The sequence below is a fragment of the Plectropomus leopardus genome, chromosome 9 (assembly GCF_008729295.1).
Source record: "Plectropomus leopardus isolate mb chromosome 9, YSFRI_Pleo_2.0, whole genome shotgun sequence".
NCBI lineage: Eukaryota > Metazoa > Chordata > Actinopteri > Perciformes > Serranidae > Plectropomus > Plectropomus leopardus.
The window spans coordinates 15,567,497-15,589,405 of record NC_056471.1 but is presented as its reverse complement, the minus strand read 5'-3'; the positions used below and the strand labels follow the sequence as shown (position 1 = coordinate 15,589,405).

Sequence of the window (21,909 nt, the reverse complement as noted above, 5' to 3'; positions counted from 1 at the left end):
CATAATGTGAGTGATAACACAGGTTTATGGAAAGACAGACAAGGTAAATTTAGGATAAGGAGGCAGAGATTTGAGAGTATATGTTTCCCACAGGTGCCCTCTAAAGGCATTGATATGTAGTGTGGTAATAGTGTGGCTGCTAAACCACACAGAAAGAGAAAAATACATTTCCTCTCTGAAACAAGGACACTGTTTGACATTGTAAAACCATGACATTTATGGCATGATGTGTCCTCTTCTCTTTACCTACTCCAGTATTTTTGTGCCTCCATGCCAGCGATAGATGTTGCTGGTGGCATTATATTTTGGGGTTTTTGTGTGTGCAATATCTTTCTCAAGAATGCCTTGGGGGACTTTCTTCAAATTTGGCACAGACATCCACACGGACTCAGCAATGTACTGATTAGATTGTGGTTGTCATAGGTAAAATTTCAAGGTCACTGTGACCTAACATTAGTCTCCTTCTCATACATGCAATATCTCAAGAAGGCCTTGAGTAAATTTCCTAAGATAGGGCACAAATTTCTACTTGGACTCAAGAACGAACATATTAGAATTTGGTAGTCAAAGATCAAAGGTCACAGTGACCTCATGAAACATGTATTTGGCCATAATTCAAGAATTCATGTGCTAATTATGACAGAATTTCACACAAATGTCTAACAGGATAAAATGATGAAGTGATGACATGAATTAGCCAAAAGGTGAAAGGTCAACGTCACAGTGACATCACAATGTCCAAGCATTTTTTTGGCCATTTCTCATCATAACACAGGAACAGAAGGGGAGACATTTGGTTAGATACTTAACTGGTGACATTAATTGTATAGATTGTGGATCTTAGGGGGAGGACTTGACTTGGGTCATCTTGACTGGTTCACTGAGGCACACAACTGCAAATCAGTAATTCTAGTTCCTTCTACCACCTCTTTTCTCCTTAAATTCTTCTAGTCAGTCCTGCTTACGTCCAGCCTGAATTGAGTGTATCTGACAGAGAGGCTTCTGTGTGCATGTTCATGTTTACACCTGAAAAAGTGTGTGCAGTGATCCTCTGTCTTTTGTTGCAGCAACTGTTACACCGCTGTATAGTCACTTTCAAAGAATAAATAAAGCGCTTGTGTTTCGGTTCAAAAGGATATTTAGTTAAGCTACAATGTATGTGTTCTTTTTCATGGTGTTATTTCACTCATCTTTTTGTTTTGTAAAAACTCTACATCACCCGCCTTTTCCTCTTGTTCTGTCTTTCTGTCAGTTTGAATGACTGACCCCCCCCCACAACACACTGTCCACAAGGTGGACAGTGTGTTGTGGCAGTAGTATTGCTGTCTGCAGGACATCAAAGCGCTCCCACAGAAACCACTAAATCCTGTCTGCGAAGTTCAGCGGGAGTGTCAAAGTGCGTGTGTGTGTGCTAATGTGTAGGTTGAGCTAAATGTGTGTTATTGGTAATTTTACTTCCCACTCCTTTCTCATGTGTTTACCTCCAATTCCCACATTGCATCTTTGCATCAATGGACAAGAATAGGTCTAACCACGTGGCTTGATTATTCACTTACTGTTACACAATCCATCAATGGATGAGAGTGTGCATGTATGTGCATATATGCACAATTTGTTTATTTTAAAAGTGTAACTTTGACACTGGAGGTTCATTTTAACCATGGTCACTATGTTCCCTTATCTTAACAGAAATGTTTCAGTTGTTTAAACTTGTTTAGACGTGGTGGAGACCGAAAACACACACTTTTTCTGAAAAAGGCCAAAAAACATGTAAGCTGTTTACATGTTTAATAAAAAAATGAATATTCCATCAACACTCCTGTTTACATGCAGCTGCGTATACTGTACTCTACAGCTGGAGCTGCTTGTCATTTTGCTTTTTTTCATCACAATAAGTTTTTTTTTTACAGTATACTACCAGTGGCACACTGTTTGCACTCTGTCTTTTGATCCTACTGGAGCTTACCAAAAAAAACTGTGGATATCAAAGTCTTCCAGAAAGTTTAAAAGCAGGTGTGTTTTTTCCTCTGACCAGAAATTAGGGATCTTCTTTTGCTTGCATCTCTACCCCACATTTCTCTGTATATTGTCTCTAGCCTGAACCACAGATGATAAAGAGGGCTGATATGGGCGCTTGAAAGCTAGAGTGTTGTAGCAACAATGTTGTGGCAAATCCTGTAAAATATGCAGCGTGCCAAATGCCAAGTGGAGGCCATTGTGCAGTAATCTTCCTGTGGCGAACATCATGGTGATAGATTTAGTGGCCAACAGTGATCTGTCTGTCTACCTGTCTGTCTCACCCATTAATGGAGACCTTTAGAGAGATGCCGCCAAGTGTTAATCACACTCTCCGTGGATATGAATAGTCACTGCTGGTGAAGGAGGCACACACGTGTGTGTGTTTAATTTTAATGATGCATATTGGCATACTGAGGTGTATTTTGTCGGCACCTTTATACCCCCAGTATGTGATAGGAATCTTTTCTGCAGGAGCTGTCTGGAAGTGGTGCAGATTGTTCAGTCTTGTCTTTACCAAAGCTCCTGCAGGCAGTGAAAAGTCACATTAATAAGTGGCAGGAAGAGCTTGGAAAAGGAGAGGTAGTCCAGGTAATAATAGACACCTTGTTAGCTGGAAGTGTCACAGATATGTAAGGAGCACTGTCAAAATTCTGGGTCTCAGTTTTTAAATATTCCCATGTGTGTTGACAAAAAGATGTAGAGAAGCTGTCCAAAGTCTTATCTAATTTATGTTGCACTCTAGCAAAATTTTATTTGATGACTCAGTTCTGCCTCATCAGCAGCTGAGAGTGTTTTTAATGCGTTTTTTCAAAATGATTCCTGACAAATTTTAATCGCCTATGAAGTAAAGCTGAGTCTCCATGATGAGTTGATGTAAACACTTGAGCTGAGTATGAAGAAATGTGAAAATGTCCATGTAATAACAGTTATCTTAATACCACAGTATGTATCCCTTAGTATTAGTAAGGGCAAAGATATCGACAAATCCAGACAGAATTAGGCAAATTCTTCCTTCTATATATTTGAATATGTAAAATAAGGTGTCACTTTATTACTAAATTGAGGTGTGAACCTGCAGATGAGGTGCCAGCGGTTAATAAAGTACAGATTAAAAGTAGACAGAAGTGCTTGTGTCTCTCTTGCTCTTGGGTTCCAGTGTGAACTGTCCCTCCTTTATTCTCACTTTAAGAGCAGTGCTTTGCTTCTTAACTCACAGTTAACATCTCCGCACCCTCCATCCCTTTCATGCTCCAGATTTTAATTGAGTCCGTAACCCAACACTGACACTGAAAAAACAATCTGATTAACAGGTTGTAAAAGCACAGACCAACAACGGCAGGATTGAAGATATTAATGTTTCCTGCCACTGAGGGTTTAATTAAATGAGTTTTGTTTGCAAACACGAGTAAAACAGGGCCTGTATTTCCAATTATGATGCGCATAAATAAACAAAATCCTTTTTTAATTTATAAGAAAAACATTTTAATTATACCTATAATATATGTGTTACAACAAGTAGTGCCTTAAGTGTCACAACTTACTCCTACTTTGCAATCTTTCTCCTACATTCTTGGTGCGTTTCATATGGCATACTTTTTCTTTTTACTTTTAGGAGATACTGCAGCTGCCCTTAAAAAGTACATACTATTGCGTGCAGTATGCATACAGTCAGGAAATACTACTTCATCATAACATTGTGCCCTAAACTTTAACCCTCTGGCCCATACATCCTTTACCTTGGAGATAAAACAAAATGCTGTTCGCTGAGTTTGCTTGAGGCAACTGCATACATTCACTGTAGATTCTAACATATTTTATTTACAACAATACAATTACATTGGCTTTTCATTTCTCTGTCATTGTTTTTTTTTATTAGTCATGTCCTTTAATTGTCAGTAATCTTTATGACAATTAGACATGACGATGACAATTATGACAATTTAGGGGGTCCGGGATCCCAAAGGGGTCCTCAAAGTTACTGTAGGGAGGCTGCCAAATTATTGTTTCATAATTGAATTTAGGTTTTATTTTATTAAGTTTTTTGCGATTAATTGCAGAATTTCAATAGTTAATCACAATTAATTGTATTTTTTTAATTGCATATTTACAATTCCAGTATTTTGCATTTTAAAACAGTTATGTATATACAGTTAAGTTATGTAGTCCTTATTGACAAGGTAACACAGTTCTTACCAGATTGTCTTGATTAGGAATCAAATGACAACAAAGAGCTGCAGGGGATTAGCATGAGTTGGGCATGTCTGGAAAGGGACCCGGTGCAGCCTCTTAAAGACAGGAATGTCGGCTGGTGTTGAACACTGTGCCATATCTGTCCTCTAGTGTACAGCATATGCTTAAGAAGTGTCCAACTATATGCAAGTATTAATGTGCATGAGGACGCATAAAGCTAAAGTTGGGAGTGAAAGGACACTACCCTGCGGTGTGTCTCATTAAGGTGGATATCGTAGTGTCGGGGTCACCTGGAAGTCAACTGCTCCTAATTGGCCTAACAGTTGTCAAGGAAATGGGCTGGATCAGGCCAAGTGTGAACTGACCCACCCAAGTGTCCATATCATTTCAGACAAACATCACTACACACACACACACACACACACACACACACACACACACACATACGCGGAGTCATTATGTGTCACTTACTCACGTATACTTCAGCCTGCCAAGATAACAAGGGAGTGAGACAAATGTTACCGAATGAGACACACAGAGACAGAAATACCAGTAGGTAGCCAGACAGGCAAGATGAAAACTGCAGACACACACTGTCTCACACATACACACACACACACAGTCTCAGACAGGGTCAAACTGAGAAGACAACAGAATTCTGTCTTTGTTTGGTGGTTGCATAGCAACTCTGTATCTTTTTTAATGTGTAAAAGGCGCATCCAAAACGTGGAACTGAAGGTCACTAGAAAAAAAACATTTCCCTTCCTGTCATCTCTCATGTCCCTCACTCTAAAACTCGTCCCTACTCCTCTGTACTTCATTTCAACAACTAAATCATAATCCAACAAAGTATACTCAAAGAGAATAAGATTAGTTTAACATCATTGGTTTCTCCCCCTGAACTTTATATATTGTATATATTCAATTATGGAAGTTAAATGAGTACATTTACAAGTATATTAGGCTTAGGCGATATGGTGCGGTCATTGTTGATCAATGACTGCACCATATCGCCTAAGCCACGGTTATGGTCGTCATGTGTCCATGATAACATGTCTATGTGTAAAATATTTGATGCAACAAACTGTCAAACAAACAACATCAGAAATATTTCAGAAAATATAAGAAAACTGCAACTGATCCAGAGCAAAGTAGCACATGTAGTTATATCATGTGGATTATCATTAAAAAACTTCATTGAAATGCATTAATGTCGCTCTTGGTGTGACATGAAAAAAAGATTGCTGTACTCACTACTCACTGATGGTTTTCATTAGAAATGCTACATCAACAAAGACTCCTTTTTTTTTTTTTTTTTTTTTTTTTTTTTTTACAAAAACCTCTCTTAAACCAATATCTTCAGCAGTGAAATTTCAGTACTGCCCTACTCCTAAAATACATTTTGAAATGATATGTACTTTACCTAACTATTAACATTTTATGCTACTTTATACTTTAGCTCAATTACATTTTATAGGGAAATATTGCACTTTTATCCCACAACATTAATTTGACAGTTATATGTAGTGACGTGTTACTTTGCAGTTGAGGATCTTAAATGCTTAACAGTTCATAAAATATCATTCATTATAACAGATAACCACTCGGAAAAACCACAACAGTAGAATGTTTCTCACCTAATAAGTTATTATATCAAGATAAATTCTGAGACGTTTTTATACAGGTCCCGTACATGTCAGAGTACTAGATAAAAAAGAGTTGTACTACAAAAAAAATCCCTCAGGAATACAAAAAGTCCCTGAGGAAAACACTTCAGTTATAGTCCTGTAGGAATTATGCAAGTATTACCCAGGACAATGAATTACAGCTTTGTTAAGTCTGGGGGAAATTACTTATGAAGCATCACTTGACAAATTTTGGCTTGTAGTTTCAAATATGTGACCAGAGAGAGCACCAGGGATGATGTTTTTCTATAGGCCAACCAAGGAAGCTGATGCCCCCCTGGTTACTTTCTCAAAAAGCCTATTTGATTTTTCCATCGGATTTTGGATCATTGCAGAAAATAATCCCTGTGGTAAACGAATGTTTCTGATACTTAAGCATTTAGTTCAGGAAGATAATCTTTACAAATGAACACCAATTTCAGGATTTGTGAAGCTGGAATGCAGTTGCCAGAAGTAAAAAGCTAATGCTGGGCCAAAACCATCTACACTACGGTTGTGCCGCCACCGCTATAAGGCTTTGAAGCTGTGTCCGGTGCAGTTCCTTGTAATGACGTCCTGTAGTCTCTTCTAGCTACTTGTTAGCAACTGCCTTTTTTGAGACACATAAAAGCTTCAAAGTTTGCAAGTGGGGTATTTATTGATGAATTTTATGTTGTAGAATGAACCACAGACTTTATTTAATGCTTCTAACCACAAAGATCCATTCAAAAAACGATTGACTCGGGAATCAGAGCTGCTGAAATGCTAATTGATTTCCAGGTTTTAGGATTCATTACTGGGGTTCTCTATTGACCAGGCAGGGTTAATGCTGGTTGCATTATGGGAAGTGTAGGATCCAGTGTTTTTGATATACACAGTTGATTAAAACTCAAGAAATCTCAGCCTCTTCTGCTTTAATTTGTAATCTCCGTAGTCTTTTGCAAGCTCTCCAAATCTGGAAGTGCAATACCAAAATAGCTGGATAGCCTTGTGATCGTGACCTCAAGTATTATTCCCTTCTTTCCTTCACGTAATGCTGTGTTCCATTCACAGTTGAAGGTCAAAAAGTCCCAGTCACAGTACTGTCACAGACTAATTACAGCCTCCATTACTTCCAGTGTTCCAGCTTGGAAAACCAACACATGGGTGCCCACAAGGTTTGACTCTCCTGACGATAAATACAGCTTCCCCTGAAACCTTTAATTTTAGTGACATTTGACTACATTAGCAAGTTAGCTTGGAATGCTGGCAGCTGTAAACTTTACATTTCAGAAGATTCATTAGTAGATGTGCTCATTCACCAGACAGATGTTTCTAATAGCACAGAAGGCCCACACTGAAAATCAAACACAACTTTGTTCTGAGGTTTCTGAAAATGATGTAAAGCTGCGATGCCTTATATTGAAGCCATGTTTATGTGTTGATGTAATCAAATAAATTAATTCCAGGCAGTTTGTGGCTAACAAATTAGAACTTGAAGGATAACTCCGCTGCTTTTTTCCGAATAGGTTGCTGGAATTTCCGACTTTACACCATGGATGGAACAGAGCATTAGATTACTCCCAATTTCTCCCGGCTTCCTTAAAAACCCCAGCTCCACGCTACATTTGTTTTCTAAGAACGCATCGTTTCCACTCTCTTCTTCCTTCACTTTGCCTCTGTATTCTCTCTCCCTTCTCCGCTCAGCTTCTCGTCTTGCTCCCTCTGCCTCTCTGTATCTATTCGTGGCATTTTTTCTCAACTCTCTCATACCTTTCTCTCGCTGGGTGTGTCTTCAATTTTGTTCTTCATCTGTGTGTGTGTGTACAGTATTGTGTGTCTTTCTCCACAGTGTGTCCATCAGCCATCTCATTACGGCTGTCTGTTTTTACATCCCTTTGCCTCATTAGGCACCACACACAGCCACTGAGGACAGCAGGCCTCAACTCCTGCACCAATTTACCCCTCTCTCTCTCTCCCTCTCTCTCTCTCTCTCTCTCTCCCCCTCTCTCTGCCTCTCCCTCTCTCTCTGTCTCTCTCTCCCTCTCCCTCTCTCCCTCTCTCCCTCTCTCTCTTTCTCCCTCTCTCTCTTTCTCTCTCCCTCTCCCTCTCCCTCTCCCTCTCTCCCTCTCTCTCTGTCTCTCTCTCCCTCTCCCTCTCCCTCTCTCTCCCTCTCTCTGTCTCTCTCTCCCTCTCCCTCTCTCACTTGTGTGTGTTTTGCCAGTATAAAGCTCTCTGCATCTCCCTTGTCACACATTACCTTGTTTCCTTACATTAGGCTATTTCCTTTCTTTGCATCTTTCTTCCTTCATCTCCTCTCCATCTGTGCTCGTGGGAAACTGAGTTCCTTGCACTCTCCTCAACTTTTATTTTTGGTGGGCCTTTCTGTCCTCTCCCAGTCTTTCTAGTCAGGCCTTTTTCTAACAAGGAACCCTTTTATAACAGGTTTATAACTTTAATTCATCATTAATGACGCCCCTTTCCAACTAGAAGAAAACCAAACTAATACTATCTGGCTTTTTTGATTATTGAGAAAGGTTACAGTCGGCATTCAATCATGAGTCAAATGACTCCGCAGTAGTCATGGGTATTTCTCGGATCCAGCTCTGATCAGCTCTGATTGTCAGTGATGGAAAATACAACACCCAGGTGGACACACTAATTTTACCCCTTTTGCCTGCTTGATGCAATGACAGGCCACCAGAAAATACCCCCCATCTCTGCCCAAGCAGCGTCAACACTGAGTGTGAGAGAGAAACTGAATGAAGGCCTTTGTCAATTTTTTTCAGGTGTTTTTTTTTTAATTTGTCATCCAAAAAACAAACATTACAAGCAGAAACCTTGCACACTGAATCTGATGCGTTTTATTCCTTTTCTTAGACCACATTTGCTCCCATGCTTCTCACAGTTGGAATTACCTCCCTGTGTGTCTGTACTCTCTCCCCTTGTCTTTCATTTGGCAACGCAGCTGCAGAGACTGAGTAGTCCTCCGTTCTGTCTCTTTTGCTCTCTCTCTCTGTCTGTGGTCCATATCTACCTCTTTGTTATCAACCTTCACCTGCATATTAGTATCTGACCTCTTAAAAGTTATCTATCTGAATTATGAAAGGATACTGTGTGACACTGCTTCTCTGTCTTATTGCGGATGTTTTGTGTTCTCACATTTTCTTCACTGTTTCTCGGTGAAGTAATGCTCTAGAAGCTTTTGACGGATGCAAGAAATGCAAAAAATCAATCCTGTTCTGAAAACTTAAATGATGGACAAAAGTTTCTGAGACAGTGTGCAAACGTGCCTGACACAACATGAGGTCGTATTTATTTTTAACGTGTAATGATTTCGGGGGAAAAAAAACGGGCTCAGTGAGCAACTGCCTTAAGTAAGAAAACCATCCATGATGTTGAACATGACACACCAGAAAAACAAACAAAAAAAAAAGCATAAAGGCATACTAGTCTGCTGATTTGTAGACACAACTGTGGTCTACTGCCACAGGCTGTTTAACAAGCCTGCATTAACATGGTAATTCTGGTGGAAAAGTGGAAAAGTAGCATATGAAGTGTTTTTAAATCTGTTCTAAGCCACTGTGAACCTTAACTTTTTATTAAATCTATACTATGTAGGATTTTACTTTTAAAATATATAAAAATAATATATACACACACATATATATATATATATGTATATACTCATACAAAAGTCATCCTTCTCAGTCATCACTTATGGCCCACTCTGCCCTCTGCCTGGATTTTATTATTTTTTCTTTATTTGGGGGTTTATGGGTGTGTACTCCCACAGCACTCAGGTAAGGTCAGGGCTTTATAAAAAGGTAGCGTCCAGGTGCCAGACTGTAAGCAGCTTACATCCAACACAGCACCAAAAACACACAAATGTAGCGAGGCAGAACGCCAAACGACACTGAATCTGGGGTCGGCCTTTCCTCACACTTTTGTTAATGAGTGTTTACAAACTGTAACTGACAATCCTGCATAGTATACCTTTAACATTTAGGTTAAGATTGATTTTACAGTCATAAAATCCACATAAAACTGCTTTACCTGAAGGCATTTATCACATACATCTATAACTGTTAAGATTAAATAATACAATAAAGCCACAGGCTTATTTCCAATGTGATCCTCTGGTGGTGCAAGATACCAGGTCTGGTAAGATCGACAGGCGCAAATACAATATCCATTTACAACTCCAAACTTGATGACTCATCATAAAACATCTTCATTTGCATGTATGATTCACTCATATTTTTAACAGCAGACCTGGTGGCTTATTAGAAGGTGAGGAAGCACTGAATGAGCATTAATTGATGCTATCATTACAGCCTGGCAACTCAAAAACTTGCTCTCATTAATAACTGATCCATAACTTACACCCTTTTCATATAAGAAAGGATGTTCTTAAATTTATCTTACTGAAACTTGTGTTCCCTCTTGTCTTTCTTTGTGTGACTCCAGGTGAATGAGATCTACCATGACCAGTCTTTGGGAGCAAAGATTAATGTGGTGCTGGTGCGGATTATCATGCTGGGGCACGGCAAGGTAAGACTCACTGAGACACGAGTTCTGCTGAAAAGTCGACTGAGATGCAGTTCCTGAAAAGTGGATGCCTAGTCTTTCTATCAGCACTATCTTTGATACTAGGATTTTGCTACAATCACTTTAAGTACCTACAGTAAGCACAGCCAAGTCATACACACACACACACACACACACTCATAAACAAACACACACACGCACTCATCAGCACGCACTGATGCCCGGAGCCTGTTATTCCAGTGGACTGAGCAAAAGAGGAACTAAAAGCATGCAGCATCCCAGGGGAGTGTTTTCAAGTCGCACGCCTTCACAGTTCAGCACCAAAGCACATAGAAACTCTGCCCGTTATGCAATCAGCCTTCCTCCCAGTAGGCTGCAGCACAGAATCATGGGAAGTCCAGGCAAAGATAAACAATCAATGATAGCCCTCCCTCATTCATAAACAGAGAGACCGGACGATGGGGGCAGCATCCTTTTCTTCTTGACTGTAACTCTATCTTCCTGTCTGTGCAAAGAGGAGAGGAGAGAAAGAGTGAACGAGAGGGGAAAAGAGAGATAAAGCAAGAGATGGCAGGAATGGAGACGGGCAGGGATTACCCCACAGGATGATACAAGTGATTTTATTGCTGGATAGGTGCTCTGCGATACACTTATGCTGCTGTAGCCTTATCTCTTCCTCTCCTTTCTACATGTCTACAGTCCCACAGGAGCTGTGGAAACACACACTCCCTCCCTCTCTCTCTCTCTCTCTCTCTCTCTCTCTCTCTCTCTCTCTCTCTCTCACACACACACACACACACACACTCCTACATTGGTCATTCTGGGCCAGCCCCTATGCAGCTTCAGCCAAAGCTCTGGCTGTCCATCATCCCCAATTACCGTGGCAACAGCGCTGCACCCAGACAGCCTGCAGATTGGCTATGTGACCCTGAATGCAGGCGCACCCACACACCCACACACTTCACACACACACACACACACACGCACACACTCCAACACAACACACCACTCCAAATCCATCTTTAAAGATCATAAAAACACACTGAAACACACACACACAAGCACCTGATGAACATGATGAAGCACACACACGCGCACAGCGCACTCTGTCTGAGGGGTGTTTGTGCAGAGGCAGGCCATATGTCTTCTCCACAGCACACTACACACCCTTCACTGTTTGATTCAGCTGTGCATTGTGCTTGCATGAAAGTGGCGAGGAAATGTAGAAAGCAAGGCAAAAAAGGAAGCAGTGAGAGATGGAAAGACTTGTACAGCAGAGTGAAGGGAGGAAGGGGAGGGGAGCGGAGATCCTAATGAGGAAGGGAATGAGAGGTGAAGGTGAATGGAAGGAATCGCTGGCATCTGGGTGTTTGCGTTGGTGTCGGTGTTATGCATTTAATCATAAGTAAATATTCTGTAATTGGACATGTTTTTGACTTTTAGTGCATGGCTCATTAATCGGCAGCTCTGTGCTCAGTTTCATGTTCATTATTGAAACCATCAAGACTACCGGATCCTAAGCATTATTGTGCAAGTACTGTGAATCCCTCGATATGTGTGTGTGTGTGTGTATGTGTGTGTGTGTGTGTGTGTGTGTGTGTGTGTGTGTGTGTGTGTGTGTGTGTTGTACACCTCAGCAATTTGCAAGATGTGCTGACAATATATAACATTGTGACACTGCCCCCTACAGGGTTGAATTAAATGTTATGGTACCAGAACTGAAACAAGAAGGAGGTTTAGCTCCCTGTTTTTGTATGATTTTTTTTTTTTTTAGACCCTCATCTCTCTTACCCACTTGTGTGTCTCTCTCTTATTCCCAGTCCGTGAGTTTGATCGAACTGGGGAACCCATCTCAGAGTCTGGAGAACGTGTGTCGCTGGGCCTTCCTGCAGCAGAAGCAGGACACAGGGGACGCTGAGTATCACGATCACGCCATCTTCCTCACACGACAGGAGTTTGGACCGACAGGCATGCAGGGTAAAGAAACACATGAACAAATACCAAACCCTTACCTTTTAAGATATAGTGCACAATTTGGAACTTAACGCCCACCCTCTTTAGGACTTAAAACTCGCAAGTGCACATAGAAAACTCCCGTCCTTCTTCCTCTGCCTTATACAGCTGCATAGTGCGCTGTGGCTTTGGTGGTTGGTGGTTTTCTGTGCAGCAGAGTGCAGGCTAACAGGCAGGCCCAGGGGAGAGGCCTCTAAAGGCAGTGGCCTAGCTATCCAGAAGCCCTTCAGCTGCCCTTGGGCTCAGCCTTCAGCAGCAGAAAATCAATAGGCAGAGCAGGGCCAGCCACAGTCCCACAATTAAAGGCAGTACAGGACAGACAAGCACACAGGGAGTTGGAGATTGGCACATGTAGGCGTGGAAAGCGACGGTTTAGGGTTAGGATTAGACACACAAACATGCACCCATATGTGTATGTGTGTGTGAAAGAGCTGTGTGTGTGTGTGTGTGTGTGTGTGTGTGTGTGTGTGTGTGTGTGTGTGTGTGTAAGTGGTTCACATCATGCATGCATTGAAATAAATAAGTTTAGTTTGATGAGATTTGAGCTGACAAAAGTGAGTATAGTCAACCAAATTTGGGGAAGAAAGGCAACGACTAACTTGGCAAGAAGTGTCCCACAAACTGCGAGAAATTAGTGAAAGGTAAGGAATGACCTGAAAATTAGTTTTAAAAAAAGAAGAGAGATTTTTTTTAAAAAATTAACAAAAAACTAAGAAAAAAATGCCTGGAATTTTTTATTTTAATTATTATAACTTTCTATTTAAAATTATATTACAGAAAATCTTAAATCTTCAGCAAATTTTGGGGGGTGTTTTGTTTTTTAATTTTTAATTTTAAGTAAGGTTCCAGCAGGCCCACAAGAGACACAACACCAAAAAAAAAAAATGCAAATCTAACAAGGCTAAATGACAATTAGAGTATATCTGGGGTTGGCTTTTATTTTCACTTGCTGATGAGTGTGTTTTCAAAAAGTAACAGGCAATCCTGCACAGTTTACCTTTAAAATATTATTCAAGTTAAAATAGTATGTACAAATTGACAAGTTAAATTTAACTTGCACGTGCATGTTAAAGGTGCCTTTTGATGTTGCGCTATTACGGCAAAAGCACTGACAGAGCAGTGCTATTTAACGACTTCAGAATGAAAACAGGCTGGAGAAAATGTGACGGATTCAGGTGAGTGAGTCAAAAAGTGACAAAGCAGCATTCTGATTAAGTTATTATGACTTTCAGTAACACTGCATGCAATAGCCCACCTTCCACTTCTGTTCCCCTCTTCTGTCACTCTCTCAAACATACACACACACACACACACGATGCAGCACTCAGTCATTGTATTAATAGGGTGGTTTTGCAGCAAAATAACAGCACCATAAAATACTTTTATTCATTCATTTCATTTTAATTCAATAAACAAAAGACTAATCTTGTGAATTACTTTATTAACACTGTTTGTTCAGCATTTTTTGAAGGTTTGCTCGAAAACCTTAGTAGAAGCTTCACGTGAAAAAAACATTACATTTGGTATAGCCCTAAATAAATTAACAATGATAAGTTTTCATTACAACACAAACTTAACACAATAAGTCCTAATCACTGTGTCTCACCTCCCGGTTGCCTAGGTTACGCCCCAGTGACAGGCATGTGCCATCCAGTGAGGAGTTGCACTTTGAATCATGAGGACGGTTTCTCTTCTGCCTTTGTGGTTGCACACGAGACCGGACACGTGTAAGTGCATTTTTCATAATGACGTCTTCAAGCCTGCTCTCATGCTATAGCAAAAGACAACAAAGCAGTCTCTTATAGGACTGTATTGATTTATTACAGTGTTGGTCCATTGGTCACTTCAGCCAGTATCTGATGAGAGAATTGCTTCCACCTCCCTCCCTTTGTTCTTTGGTCTTTGTCTCCACCCACCCATGTTCTCAATCTGCTGGTTCGTCTCTTTTCCCCTCTGACCCTCTCTCTCCCCCTGTGTCTCTCTGCAGGCTCGGGATGGAGCACGATGGTCAGGGGAACCGCTGTGGAGACGAGGTGCACATGGGCAGCATCATGGCTCCACTGGTGCAGGCTGCCTTCCATCGCTTTCACTGGTCCAGATGTAGCATGCAAGAGCTGGGACGTTACCTTCAGTGAGACACTAACACCGCCCCCCCACCCACCCACACACACACACACACACACACACACACACTAACATTTCATTGTATGGCTTTTAAAGGTCAACACTTTCATCAATATTTTAGACAGAATTTGCATCTTGCTGATATTCTGTGTGATTTTGCTGTAATCCTGAAAGTTATTATAATACAAGTCAAGTCTTGCTGCCAAAATGGTATAGTGGTGGTTTTCAAGTCACCCAGATTTTAAGGTCTGATTAAACTTTCCATCAAATCCATTTTAATTAAGTTTTTAGGTAATTTTAGGCATCGTGATCCACCACACATACTACATCCAAAGGCCCAGACACACCAACCCGACATCAAAGAACTAGTGGCGAAGAAGGCTCATTGCATTGCATCTTGTAACATACAGCTTTTCCAACAAACATCATATTAGCCCTTTAAAAACCTGAGCAAGTTGGTGTGATTTCTTTTAAAAATTTGGTAAAAAATTTTAAAAATGTCCGACAAGTTAAAAGACATTGGTAGATTTGTAAATTATTATTGGGAAAGATAGGGAATGATTTCCAAAAAAACATATTTATAATAATCATAATATATCAAATGTATAGTAAGTTTTTGCAATAAAATTATTTTAAGCACTTTTTAGGTCATTTTTTTAAAATACTTTCTTTTTTTCTTTTTTTTTTAATTTTCAGGTAATTTTCTTCTAACCTTTTGCAAATTTTTGTGTCATTTCTTCTAAAGTTGCTCATTGCCTTCTACACGTCTTTGAAAGAAATCAAGACAACTTGCCGAGGTTTCAAAAGGTTTTTCCAAAGTGTAGTTAATCATTAGTTGTAGCCCTGATTTTAATACTACACCTGACATGAAAACTGGAAAAAATTAACACAGTAAGTATAACTTCATAACATTTTTTGACTCTCCTTGCAGTTCCTATGACTGTCTCCGTGACGACCCCTTTGACCACAACTGGCCATCGCTGCCTCAGCTTCCTGGTTTGCACTACTCCATGAACGAACAGTGTCGCTTTGATTTTGGTGTGGGCTACACGATGTGCACCGCGGTAAGAGATCCCCATAGTCTCACAGACTCTTCACTAACACAGCTAGAGTCTACTAACACTAACTGAAGGTGACGTCTACAACAGTTGCCACCAGTCGAGCTTAGTGTCTCTTTATCTCCTGAGTTGATGGAGATTATCAGAGTTGGGCTAAACTCACTTTGAATTCAGACTCTTCAATTAATTCTGAATTTGCTGAATTTCACTGTGAAAGATACATTTGTATGGGAACTCCTAAACTCTAAAGGTTCTGCTAGTGAACTGAACCCAGCAGTGACATCTATCTCTGATCTGCATTGTAATGAAAGAGAAACACATACACAGCTATTCACATTCTTCTGATGTCCTCTGCTTTCCTCTCCCGGCCACTGGTGGGATTGGCATCTTGCTTAAAAGCAGGTAATTGGTTTTTATAGCTATTTCTTTTTTCTGTTATTAATGTTAATTATGATAACAGAATATTTTAACACAACACTTACCTTGATACCACAGTGCCTTTACATGAGCCTGTCACAAACAGTATTTTTGTAAACACAAGCCGCCACACAGTAGACGAGCTTCACCCAGCTTCAGCACCTCGCCAGGCATCTTAACCCCCCCAGTCACCCTCACCCACTTTATGACTGTGAAGCCACTGTGGCACGCTGTTGGGAAGCTGTTGCTTGATTGACAAAGGGCTTGTTCAGAGGCTTTGCACACATTGCTAGATCACCCTTTATTCTCTTGTCAAACCCATTCCCCTCAGCTACAAAAGGCGGGCCAGTCAGGAACACAGGTAAGGTAACCCCTCCTCCCGGAAGACATGTGGCCCGTCATTTGTTTTCTCAGATTTTCTTTTCTTTGTCCTCTGAAGTAGTAATTGTTTGTAATGTTGCTCCTTACTTTTCTTTTTTACTGTACTTTGTTTCTCTGTTCTACCCATCGTCATATTTTGGACGTTCGTCTGCAGGATTCTAAAATGCTCATTTCCAGAGACAGTGGCTGTAAAATCCCTAAAAACACTTTGACTTTACTGGTTCAGTGGCTATGGTGCCGTTCAACAGTTGAACCACACCATATCCCGGCTCTTTCCCTGCGAATCTGTGTTAAATCACGGCAGTGCTGGCAGGGAGAGCCTCATTATATTGGCACACTCATGACTATAAACGAGTGGAAAAGGTTGGAAAGATGTCTTTCCCATGCAAGGGGGGAAAAGTTGAGCCAGAACAGAGGCTGTTTTTCCATGTTTCACTTCAGCTTTTAGGATCCTCCAGTCTGATGTCATTGGTGATTACCTACCACAGTGTAGCCATTGATTGTGACTCGCCCTCCGACCTGCAATGGTCCCCTGGGGTCATGGTGGGTATGAAAGTCTGTGGAAAGGAGGGAGGAGGGCACGGCCCCTCAGACACTGGACTGCGGGTTAGTTTGGTGGCATCCTCATCAATGGTTCATTTCAGAGAAAGAGGAGAATTTGGTCCTTGATCTGTGTCTAGGGGAATTTTAGAGGTCGATGAGACCTCACCTTTTGGCCTTTTAACCTTTTGCCCTCTACCCTCTGACCTCCCTTGTGACCTAATTAAACCATGGGCTGTCTCATTCTGAGAGTTTTGTCTCTCTCTCATCCTTTGGTTTAGTTTGCATGAATGGCTGTGTGTTTCTCAGTGGAGCGTAGTGTACAGTGCAGTGACGCAGTGCAGGGTCGATGTTGTTATTGTTGGGTATAACACTGTTGTGGTTATTGTTGTAGTGATATTTCTCTTCTCATCTCGATTTTTTTGTTTTCTATTTTCATGGTGGTTGATTGTTGTTATTGAAGGTCTGTCTGTTTCCCAGTGTGTGTACTGTTTAGCAGGGCTTTTAATTGTAAGAAGGAGTCTCTCTCTCTGTGCCCTGCAGTATCGCACATTTGACCCATGTAAGCAGCTGTGGTGTAGCCACCCAGAGAATCCCTTCTTCTGCAAGACCAAGAAAGGGCCGCCCATTGATGGCACCACGTGCGGGAATGGGAAGGTATTTATATGTACTTTAAAGGAATACTTCACCTGCAAAATGACCATTTGTATATCAGTAACTTACCATGTGGCACCTTGAAACCATAAAGTAAACTTTGTTTGTCTCACATGCCTCCACATGGACAAAGAATCCAAAAACAGAGAAAATTCTCTGAAGTCATGGGGATCAATTTTTGTTATACTCTGTTTAATGAGGATGCATACAAAACAAAGTTTTCTTCAAGATTCCAAAGTAATACACTGAGTAATTGATATACAAATGGTATTTGTGCAATAAAGTATTCTTTTAACGGAAGTTCTGTTGAAGAAAAGTCATTTGACAGCACACTGTTTCCAAATTAGCAACTGTTTCTGGTCTACTATGCCTCCTGCAGCATTGCTTTAAGGGTCACTGCATCTGGTTGACACCTGACATCATAAAACAAGATGGAAACTGGGGTTCCTGGAGTGAGTTTGGTCAGTGCTCCCGCACCTGTGATGGAGGAATACAGTTTCGCACACGCGACTGTGACAATCCCAGGTATGAAACTGTGTTTCCCAGTGTGTATATGTGTCTGTATGTGTAAAAAAATGAAATTGCAAGTTTTCAGTCTGTGCCTAATTATGCCGAATGCAGCTGAAGCTCTAAACGTGTTTTAGCAAGCATACTGTGATGAATTTCTGGTACTTAACTTATGATATTTCTTGCAGTAACTCTTGAGAGTGACAATTTGTTCCATTAACATAGATAATTTGCAATTTGCAATTTGCAATAATTTGCACTGTTAAACGCATCATTTCAAGCCCCAGTTTTTAGATGAAGTCCAATGAATATAGGAAGCGAACCACAACACACATTTTGAATGATGATGTGTCTAACCTTTCAGACCAGCTAACGGAGGCCGTACCTGCGTTGGGGCGACATACCAGTTCCAGATGTGTAACACGAACGAGTGTGAGGACATATACAGTGACCCGCGAGAAGAACAATGCCATGCTTGGGACCCCCGCTTTGAAATCCACAGCAACAATAAGCACCACTGGCTGCCTTATGAACACACAGACCGTGAGTATACACCCGCAGACTGAAGGAGGATGAAGTAGTTTGGTGGACACAGAAAGACGCTGTCAAAATAAAGATACCAGCCTGAGAATGACGATACATTGTAGAAGCTCTAGATATGAACGGAAGCCATGAAGAGGAAGGAAGCACATAATTTTGGATGTGGTTGGGTTTTAGTGGATTATACATATATATATAGGTTGCATTCTGTTATGTTCATTGACATCTGGCTGGCTTTTGAGTCACGACTACACCCTCCCATAAAAACATGGCATCTCTTTGGAAATCTCTTTAAAAACATTCTTCTTTGAACTCTTCTCTCTCTCCACCCATTCACTGATGTCATTTAAACTTCTCTTCTCTCTTCCTCCATGTATCAGTTGGCACATGTGGACAAACTATCAGAGTTCTCCACTTAATATCGAAAACCTCTTTACATCACTGAGAAGATTTAAAACGTATGTTTGGTTATAAGAGCCACCCTGTCTCTAAGTGGAGGTGTCACTGCCGTCCTGATAGGTATTAAATTATCATCCAACTAAAGGGCAGCCTGAGAGAAAAGTGCTGAGCTGTCTCCATATCTAATCGGAGGTCATGCTACGCAGACTCCGCTAAAAGGGGCCTTGCTAAATTGTTTTTCGTCGTTCTTATCATTTCTAAATGCCATATTTTCCAGCAAGGCTTTCTCAGTCTCAAATTACTTCTTTGTGAGTGCGTGTCAGCGTGCGAGTGTAGATGTGCGTGTCTGTGTGTGAGAGAGAGAGAAAATAGTGAACAGGGAGGTGAAATTGAATTCCATTCATGGTCTGTCATCTCCTGAGTTTCAGATAGTGTTGGGAGAGAAAAAGTGTGTCTGCTCCGAGTGTGAAATTGTAGTATTTGTTTAGAGACGTTTGACACACTGTCGCTTTTCTGTCTCTATTTGGGTCTTTTGCCAAGTCAACAGATATACTGTAATATACTCTTGAGCAAAGAGACATGAAGCGTAAGGCTGCCCTGTGTGTGTGTGTGTGTGTGTGTGTGTGTGTGTGTGTGTGTGTGTGTGTGTGTGTGTGTGTGTGTGTGTGTGTGTGTGTGTGAGTCTCCTTTGGTCTATCACATTACTGTCAATCAAAAAGTATCTCCTGTTTTCACTGTTTTCACACAGATGTGATTGGTTGTCATAGAGCAGAGACTCTTCATAGAGCAGTGTGTGAAACATTTCAGTGACAAGTATATGAGCACCTTGGACCTCCTGAGGACATTAAATTCTAGTTTAGGGGTCTCAAAAATTAAGCTACTTATTGTCTATTTATCTTCATTGTAAATTTATTTGCATGTTGAAACACAGAAAATGTATCTGCAGCTAATTATTCGGTGTGTAATGTAACTGATGCCACTGCTGCTTCATGTAAAACATAGATACAGGCTAGGAAATATATTTTATTTGTGTGGTTCTGCTACCTCACCGCGTATTTGAAAATCCTCATTGCTCTCAGAATGGTTAGTTTAAAAATCAATTTCAATACGATAACTAATCACCTGTTCAAAAATGTAGCCAATAAAGTAATCCAAATTAAGCAACATTAAAGTGATGTAATCTAATAACTTTGGTTGCGGGTTACCTTAATACCAAATATGCAAGTAGACACAACATAAGAGAAATATAAATAAGATGACTTTTATTTCAACTTGCTGGTGTACTATGCAGGGTTGTCAGTTAGTGTTTGTGAACAGGCTCCCTAGTAAAAGTGAGTGCAAAAGCCAATGTCAGATTCACTCTCGTTGGCATTTCACCTCGCTATTTTTGCACTTGCAGCCCGATTTCACCTCAGCACTGTGAGGGTATATGTCTAAAAACACCCTGAACACAGAAAATAACAAGAAATTCAGAAAATACACACAGAGGGCAAAGTCTCTGCAGATAAATACACCACCACACACTTCTAGTGGGTCATAAGTGGCAGTATATTGTCCTTTATTTTCAAAGGTATTTTAAAATTGTAACCCATCTTCTAATCCCCATTTTTGCTAAATTTATCAGGAATGTTTTTTTTGTAACTTAAAACACAGTTACCATTTTTATGCCTCCACAGAGGCGATAGTTGTGGCTTGAGGCTTTATGTCTTCAGGTTGTCCATTTGTCCCATCCTCAAGAACACCATTAAGGAATTTCTTCAAATTTGGTAGGAATGTCCTTGACTTGTAGTCAATAATGACTTGACCTGATTATGGTGGTCAAAGGTCAAAGAATAAGGTCACTTTGATCTCACTTGGGTCTCACTCCGGTGAAAGCAATATCTCAAGAACAGTGTTGGGAGTAATGCGTTATTAAGTAAAGTAAAAGAAACAATTTACTTTGACTGAACTGTAACATTTGGGTGTTTATAATAGAAAACCTGAGCAAATTACAAAAGATCTTTAAAATGTGTCCAGTAGAATTTTTTGCTTTATGGTGTGGACACTATACCATTATAAGGCCAAACAAATATTACAATATCACACTGCACTGTTAAACATCCTCTAAACTTAAGAGAACGTTGGTAGGTACTTGGATAGAGTGGCTAATTATGAGTTATTATAATTATATGTATATATACACACACACACACACACACACACATAAATCTGCCTAAAATGTGACTCACTCACAAATATAGTTATTACACCTATAATGCACATACTTTACACCAGCCCCCTCAATTATCAGAGCGTATTTTCCACGTTGTAGAAGAAAGTTAGTTCCAGTCGTTTCTGTGCTTTTTCAGTTCAACTTGAGAAAAGAGTGTTTTTCTCTTCATATAATAATTAGACAGTAGCACGTCTGCCACCTGCTTATTAGTGTCATTTTAAGCACCATAAGACAGGGTCTCTGCATTATGTCCATGTGTTATAAACGTGATGAAGCACTCAATACGATGGACTGCCAGGTTCTGTCTCTGGAGGCTCATGTAGTTGTAGTATGAGTCACGCAGACAGACACAAAGAGACAGAGCATCACGCTGACTCATGGAGAGCTCATTCAGAAAGTAAAATGTCGGTTGAAAAGATGAAATCATCAAAACGGATTGCAAATATGCCAATTGGGTCATTTTTGTGTTTGATCCCCAGCTAACAAACGCTGCCACCTGCATTGCCAATCCAAGGAGACCCGAGATGTGGTCTTCATGCAGAGAATGGTCCTGGACGGCACACGCTGCTCATACAAGGACCCGCACAGTGTGTGTGTGCGTGGCGAGTGTGAGGTGAGTGATATCACATGTGTGTGTGTGTGAGAAAGCAAGACAGCTGCG

The 21,909-nt window shown here is 40.6% G+C and overlaps 1 protein-coding gene across 2 annotated transcripts in view; it reads left to right on the top strand.

Annotated features, from left to right (window-relative positions):
• adamts2a (ADAM metallopeptidase with thrombospondin type 1 motif, 2a) overlaps nt 1-21,909 on the top strand; it is a 143,959-nt gene that overhangs the window by 110,410 nt on the left and 11,640 nt on the right. Inside the window, exons 5-14 of one of the 2 annotated variants that reach the window (XM_042493310.1) lie at nt 10,323-10,406; nt 12,224-12,380; nt 14,038-14,143; nt 14,404-14,547; nt 15,472-15,604; nt 16,347-16,376; nt 17,480-17,593; nt 17,970-18,115; nt 18,462-18,640; nt 21,728-21,861. In XM_042493310.1, the coding sequence (XP_042349244.1) occupies nt 10,323-10,406; nt 12,224-12,380; nt 14,038-14,143; nt 14,404-14,547; nt 15,472-15,604; nt 16,347-16,376; nt 17,480-17,593; nt 17,970-18,115; nt 18,462-18,640; nt 21,728-21,861 (1,227 nt within the window). The remainder of the gene's footprint in view (nt 1-10,322; nt 10,407-12,223; nt 12,381-14,037; nt 14,144-14,403; nt 14,548-15,471; nt 15,605-16,346; nt 16,377-17,479; nt 17,594-17,969; nt 18,116-18,461; nt 18,641-21,727; nt 21,862-21,909) is intronic. The other variant, XM_042493311.1, reaches the window with a different exon arrangement.